At 33.0% G+C, this 7,553-nt stretch overlaps 2 protein-coding genes across 5 annotated transcripts in view; one reads left to right on the top strand and one right to left on the bottom strand.

Moving 5' to 3' along the window:
- Nucleotides 1-3,021: 3,021 nt before the first annotated feature.
- Nucleotides 3,022-7,553, bottom strand: part of LOC108747785 (thioredoxin reductase 1, mitochondrial) — a 7,018-nt gene continuing 2,486 nt past the window's right edge. For 2 of the 4 annotated variants that reach the window (XM_018485554.1, XM_018485556.1), the window contains 7 exons: nt 5,630-5,853; nt 5,119-5,246; nt 4,718-4,947; nt 4,398-4,612; nt 4,141-4,323; nt 3,600-3,958; nt 3,022-3,511 (listed from right to left, as the gene is read on the bottom strand). In XM_018485554.1, the coding sequence (XP_018341056.1) occupies nt 3,382-3,511; nt 3,600-3,958; nt 4,141-4,323; nt 4,398-4,612; nt 4,718-4,947; nt 5,119-5,246; nt 5,630-5,853 (1,469 nt within the window). In that variant the 3' untranslated portion in view covers nt 3,022-3,381. Of the gene's footprint in view, nt 3,512-3,599; nt 3,959-4,140; nt 4,324-4,397; nt 4,613-4,717; nt 4,948-5,118; nt 5,247-5,629; nt 5,854-6,148; nt 6,383-6,784; nt 6,971-7,553 lie in introns of those variants that run through there. The other 2 variants (XM_018485558.1, XM_018485557.1) reach the window with 2 other exon arrangements.
- Nucleotides 6,513-7,553, top strand: part of LOC108747786 (C-factor) — a 7,075-nt gene continuing 6,034 nt past the window's right edge. The window contains exon 1 of the mRNA XM_018485559.1: nt 6,513-6,650. Coding sequence (XP_018341061.1) covers nt 6,525-6,650 — 126 coding nt within the window. The 5' untranslated portion in view covers nt 6,513-6,524. The remainder of the gene's footprint in view (nt 6,651-7,553) is intronic.

Raw genomic sequence — 7,553 nt, 5'->3', positions numbered from 1 at the left:
ATATATATGTGTGTGTGTATATATATCTCTCAATTTTCACTTTTCACATTTCTGTTATAGAGAATAAAATTATATGATTGGTATTCTAGATAATATGGAAAAAGAAAATTTTTGGCTCTCAAAATTAATTAATAATTAAGGCAAATTAGAATAGAACTTAAATATTAGAACGCAATAAAATTTACAGTATAATTTTAGTATTTAGACTAGACATATCGTTCGAATGTTTCGACTCTTCTAAAATTATACTGTAAATTTTATTATGCTCTAATACCTGTATTTTACTTTCATTTGTCTTAATTTTGCTATTGAAATTTAAATATATAATTTATGAAACAATTTATTCTAAATTATATTAACAAAAAATATAATATAATAAAATCTATGTTTTTTTATATCTAGGACTGTCTACGAGTACTTTAAATAAAAAAATATATTTTGGAACATCAAAATTGTGATTCAGCATATTTCAAAAATATTAAAATATAAATATAATATTTTGCTATAAATATTTTTAAAAACGGAGATTCTAAGAGGAGAATCAATCTTTTGAGTTCTCGACAGTTGGATTAGAAATGAAATCTATTCATCACGACATTAAGACGTTGTGTTTAGAAACGTCATGTTTAAGAAGTTGCGGTAATAAAGTTTATAATACGAAAATGATAGATGCAGTATAATAGCTGCAATTAAATAGTTAGATTTATTATATAATTTATAGCTACTGTATAATTTATAGCATTCTATTTTAAATGGTTTTTGGAAAATCATTTTCATTCACTTTACATTTGAAATGAATCGTGTCTACCATTTAACCATTTATAAAATAGGTAATGGTTTTCCTATGTTTTTACAAATTTTCTCTAGAATCGTTGACATATAAGAAGAACTAAGCCCCATGATTGGCCAAAGATTTTTATGAATATTCAAATAAGCTGCAAATTAAACTGTAAAGAGAAAATTAATTCCAGATAGTCCATAAATATCGAATCTTAATAAAAAAAATTAATGTTCCAGCTTTATGTAAAATACTATAGATTTTAAAAAATGTATATTACTCTTAACATTTAATTTTGACTGTAACCGGTGCACTTATCGTATTAATTTGATTTATTCAAGTAAACGATCCCGTTTCCAAATCATAATATTAAGAAATCTAAAATATTCTCATCAGAAATACTTTATTTATATTACTGTAGTCCGGGCTTCAAATTTTGTTAAAAATGGAATTCAAACGTAAAATACTTTTAAAAAATGTACCTTAACGGAAAGTTTTTGCGAAAAACTATATAGAAACAAGATTTCAGAAATTTTTAATTTTTCATAGATATTTGTAATGAGATGTAGAGTAGTGTTGTTTATTTAAAAAATCAAGAAATCCTCCGCTCCCAAACAACGTCACTCTATGTCTCACTATAAATAACAATGAAAAATTATGGATTTCTGAGACAAACAAACCTCTATGTCCTACTATGAATATCTAAAAAATTAAGGATTTTTGAGATCTTGTCTCAATTTATATAGTTTTCTGTATTTTTAAAATACTTGTTTATCTATTTTATTTAAAATGGATTCGAAAGACCCATTTTGCATTTTGCATTGTAAATACTTTTTAAAAGTATTTTATAATTAGTATGTTACATGGAATTCAAAAGACATTTTACCCAGCTCTGATTAACCCTAGCTATATACACTGGGGATCCAAAAACCTCAGTGCCTAGATATAAAAAAAAAACATAGATTTATTATATTATATTTGCTAAATCGAGATTTTTTTGTGTTTCTGAATTTCTTTTTCTTTGAACCTATACATCTTGAATTCTATCGACTTTTACACATTATGGATTTATTCCTTAATCAATTTTCCATAGATCGAAAAAAAAGTAATTGAAATATATTCTTTTACGAAATTTGAGTTAATAAATGAATCTCAGGAACCCGAGTGTATATCAAGGGTAAAAAGAAAGTGTGTATAACGAAAATGGATTGAAAATTTCAATCCATTTGCTGGGTTTGATATGAAGCTACGATTATAATAAATAATGAGCATTCCTGTTTAGATGAAATATATGTGATTCTTTTTATAATGATATATATTAATACTTAATTACAAGAATGTAATCAGTTTTGTTATCATTGTCATATTTGAATAACATATCATTTATGTGAAAATTATTATCATATAATCCCGTTAAATTATTCATCCTCAGAGTTTAATTCCAGTTCTATTAATTTGATGTATAAATTTAATCAAAGAATTTAGCTTTTTTTCCTAATATTCAATAATAAAAATCACATAAACATAAAATTGTATGAAATTATATAAAACCGTATAAATATTGGCTCTGAACAGCGCAATTTGTACTTATATTTTTCATTTTTTGTTTAACATTTTCAATCTTTTTTTCATATTGAATACTTCATCTTGTTATTGTATATCAGAGAGAAATCTGATGAGAGTCGCGTATGTCCCGGCCTGTTTCGTGTATCAAATCTCGTAGGATAATGTCTAATTTTTGTGGTTCTCTTTCGTGCTATTACAAGGCTATCAAAGTTAATTATTCATCTTTGTCTAATCCATGTAATAGCATGGAAGAGAATCACAAAAACGTGGAAATTACCCTACGAGATTTGGTATATAAAAAAAGTCGGTATAACCTCTCTCAGATCTCTCTTGTTATATACACGGGTAAACTAGAGTCGTTGAATCAGCTTTTTACTCTATGAGAAAATTATCGACTGCACGCACGTTATAATCGAATTAGGTATGAAGTCGATAATTATCTCATAGAGTAAAAAGTTAATTCAATGACTCTGATTCATCCTGTATAAAAAAATGTCTTGAACATAAAAAAAAAATATTGCCGTTTATGTATCTTATATATATATATATAATTTTGTTTAAATATAGGAAATTTACTTTGATTATTAAACGATCTATTTTTGTTCATAAAAGGAATTGTTTTAGGAGATACAGTTACCGCAAATTACAACTTCAACATTTTATTAATAATGATTGGTTATTATTGCTAATATAAATAAGCATTATGATAATTTTTTGCGTCAATAACGCATCTGAGTAAGGCGTATTCCTTAGAAAAATAATATGTATAAAAAGTGATATTATGTGACGTAACAAATTACAATCATCTGTTTCTCTCTTTTTCTGGCTTCTATATCCTTTCGTTATTTATTTTATGTAATACTGCGGTAATTCAGCGCTTTTATACGTAAGAACGGAAAAACTGTTTCAGCCGAAAGATATTCAGCTGAAAGATATTCTCTGCCATAGGAATGAGCCGCGTATCTCTTAATCGAATAATCGATATAAATTTGTGAATATAATCGAGATAAACACGATGATGCTACGTGCATATCGATTTAACTGCAACAACTTTGCGGCTTAGGATCCAAGCCTGAACGTTTGGTAATATTTATGCGCGTAAACTCCTCCGCTACAGTTGGATGAATACCGACAGTAGACTTCAGTTTCGGGATTGTTAAGCCACATCTATAAAAATATTATGAAATATAAGTTATGGAGTTCTGAAATCAAATTTTTGAAATTATTGACAAATCATTTTTTGGATAAAACTTACTTAATAGCAGCCGCAAATCCTTGAATCACTTCGCCTGCATTGGGCCCCACAAAGTGCATTCCGAGTACCGTTTCATCACCGTGTCTAAGCGCGACAACCTTTATGTAACAACGATCGACAATCTTTTGGGGTACAAAGAATTCCGTTGGTTTATAATACGCGTGGAAAATCTCTATCTCCTGTTCTCCGTGGAGCGCGATTGCCGCTTCTTCGCTCAACCCGATGCATCCATATTCCAAAGGAGTGAACACTGTCGTCGCTACATTTATGTAGTCCATTTGCTCCGTCGAATTACCATACAATCTTCTGGCTAGCAGTTTACCCGCGTGTATAGCAACGGGCGTTAATTCAGGTTTTTTCTGTAAAAAATACAAAAAATGATCACGTTTTATATTACAATAAAATTTTCTATTATATTTGTAATTTAACTCATAATTTAATATGAAAAATATTAAAATGATAAAAAATATCTAGAACTATCTAAACTGTGCACTAATCTATTTTCGAGATAAAATCGTTATAAAATGTTGAAAACACTTACATGAAGTACGTCACCAACCGCGTAAATGTTTGGAACGTTCGTTTGTTCGTTAACTGCGTCAATCTTACCGGTTTCTGGAACAAGTTTCAATCCAGCATTTTCCGGTTTCAGTTCTTGAGTAAGCGATTGTCGGCCGATAGCAAATAGAACAGTATCATATACGTCTTGATGAATTTGACCATCCTAAAAATTATATTGCATTCTAATGTAGACTTATTTTTTCATTTGCACATATAAGTTTGTCAACAAATACATACCTTGTCGATCCAGTCGACTACAAGACGGCCATCCTCTTGTTTAGAAACTTTTTTAACCTTTGTCTGATAATTAAACTTCACACCGCGTTGCTGCATCTCTTCGACAATATGGGTTGCCATTTGCTGATCAAATCCACGTAACGCCAACGATCGAATTATTAGCGTTATATCGTAACCTAAGCCATTTAGAAAGCCAGCACATTCCAGACCAATATCTATATTTCATTATTAAGGAAAAAAAATCTTTAATCTGCACGTTTCTGCATAATTACAATAGAAAATCTAAAAACAAGATCGCGTAAAATGCCGTTGAAGGATACATCCAGCACCGACAATAAGGGTTTTCCCTGGAGCGCGTTCCAAACTGAAGATGTCGTCGCTAGTTATACCATATTCTTTAGCACCAGGAATATCGGGATACTTAGGTCTACCACCTACTGCAATTAATATATTTTTAGCTGTAAGAATTTTTTCTTCCCCCTTTTTGGTAATTCCAACTACTGTGTGTGCGTCCTTGAAATGTCCAAGAGCATTGAAGTATTCAACTTTCCTATAAGTAAATATTTAATATAAATAAGTAATTACATATAGATCAAATAAACAAGAATTAAATAATATAGATATGAATAACATGAATTGATACATAAAAATGAATAATATGGCCATTAATTGATACATAAACAGAAAAATTAGAAAATACTTCTAATTATAAATAACTAACTTTGTCCTAAGCTCAACACGAGTGACCCAGTTTACAGACTTGACATGATTTTGTACAGCGGTTCTCAAGGCTTCCCAGTCGATTTTCACAGACTTAGGATCCAACTGCCAACCAAATGTTGCTGCTTCCTAAAAACGCGATGATTCACAGATTAGACATGAATCTTTTACATCATTTTAATCACAATTAGCTTTCCATTTTTATTCAATGATACTGATATGAAACTAAAGTTATTTTATATTCAAATAAAAATGATGTCACTACTTTGGTGATAAAGTTATTGCATAACAACACGCAAGTTTATAATCTCACTCTTAACATGATTTAATAAAATTCAGTAAAACACGCAGTCCCAAGTTCATGCAGATTATAGGTAAAAACTCAGTTGACTCTCACTTTTCAGAAAAGAAACTTGCATTCAATGAATTAAATAAACGAGTTACTTTAAATGAGAATTATCTAAGTTTTAATGTAAATGGAAAGTAAATAATAATTAGGAACGTTTGTATACATGAATAGCTTCACCGAGCAACGCAGCTTGATGCATGAGTTTTTTCGGTATACATCCCACATTGACACAGGTACCACCCAAACCCCAAGTAGTTCCTAGAGGAGAAGGAGTCACATAATCCAAAACTGCGACTTTCGCCCCTAGTCCAACAGCTTCCTTAGCTGCTGCCAAGCCACCGGATCCTCCACCAATGACCAAGAGATCATAATCATAGCCATGATCCGCTGAAAGATAATTTCAACTGTATATCATCAAGGAAGACTTTTCAACAAAGTAAATTCTAAAAAAAAAAAAAAAATTAAGCAAGAAAATAAAAAAGTTTTCCATAGACAACACGGACTAGAAAACTTCTAGAAAAGCATCGCGTAGAGGACACGTGAAAATCTCTTATCCTTGGAAATGAAAGTAAACAGTCGTGAGAAACCTTTCGAATTCGCGTAACTCCGCAAGTGGCGCAATGTTTTTTACGTAACAAATCGCAATCGTTAATTATTCACATTCATTTCCCTAAACACTCACTGCACATGCAGGCCATCGCGCTTCTGCCGTAGACGAGACCGGTATCGCATCCGGCAAAGAGCGGCTGCCGACCTGCCGTTAACCTGAGCAACTTGGCGTGCGCGCATCGAGATGAAACGAGCCGCGCGAACACCGTCAGTGTCGCCATGACCATCGGCGACATGCAATTCACGATTGTCGGAGCACGTGACGTCAGCCGTCAGTGACGTTCCGCGCTGCGCACCGACGAGAGTGAGGACTCCGAGGCGCGTGTCGTCGGACTTAACCGCGCCCCCCGTACACTCCCCCCGCGCTCTCCTCATCCGCGGTTCACCACGACGCCGGTCTTGATCAGTCTTGGTGATCTTGGTATCCGGCAACCGAGCAACCGAGCGCGATGAGATCGATCCTTATAACCGGCTGCAACCGCGGTCTGGGTTTGGGCCTGGTGAGACATCTGGTCGACTCACCGAGACCGCCGGACTACATCTTCGCGACTTGCCGTGACGCAAGCAAGGCGACGGTAAGATCGCGGGGTGGGACGGGGGGGGGGTATACATTCCGTTTTGTTCGAATCGAAAAAGAAATCTGTCTAATTGTCTGACTAATTGTTACGCAACTTACCTACTTTGCGGGGAGGGAAAAAACGATACTTACCGATCGGTGCCATCGCGACTCTTTTTGCTCCTTTTGTAAAAGAAAAAATTTTTCCCACTATTTATCTTACGCGTCACTGGAATGTCAAACTGTTTAAAGTCTCTTGTTGTTTGACCCAACTGAAATCACAATGCGAGCAATGGTTAAGTCACACTGACACCACGAATCGCCTACGTCACCGATGAACGCGTCCTCGTAACTGTAAGTTTCCTCCGTTACCGCCATCTATTATACGTTCCTCGTCATCCTCCACGTTTTTCCCCTCTCAACGTCGCTATGAATCAACGAACGCAACACTCCGTAACACTCGATTTCAATATCGTTGCGCAAGTCGACCGACGTCCATTTTTACCAAGGCAGATTAATCACTCTTATTTAACGTACTATTTATTCTTTTCTAATTTTTAGTACCAGGAAAAGAGATAAAGTAAGTTAACTCAAGACTAAAGTTAATCTATATTAGTAGAAACAAGCATTAGAGAGAATCTCGACACTCTAAAAAGTGAAATCTCATTCTTGAGGACTGAAAATTAAGCCACTCTTTTTCAAGAGTTAAAATTAAAGTTACTTTTGTCACATATAAAGTTATCTTACTTAAAGTGGAGATTCCACTTTAAAAAATGTAGAGACTACACTGGTAGAAATTAATCTTCTTATAATTCTTACTCTTCTGGTTCTACAAATTATGCTCGATTTTATATACCAATACAAATTAACTTTAATCTTGATTTACTTCTTTTTTTTTCTAGTTTTACGAATTAAAAAAAAA

Source organism: Trachymyrmex septentrionalis, unplaced genomic scaffold (genome assembly GCF_001594115.1).
Source record: "Trachymyrmex septentrionalis isolate Tsep2-gDNA-1 unplaced genomic scaffold, Tsep1.0 scaffold20, whole genome shotgun sequence".
NCBI lineage: Eukaryota > Metazoa > Arthropoda > Insecta > Hymenoptera > Formicidae > Trachymyrmex > Trachymyrmex septentrionalis.
This window is presented reverse-complemented; position numbering and strand designations above follow the sequence as displayed.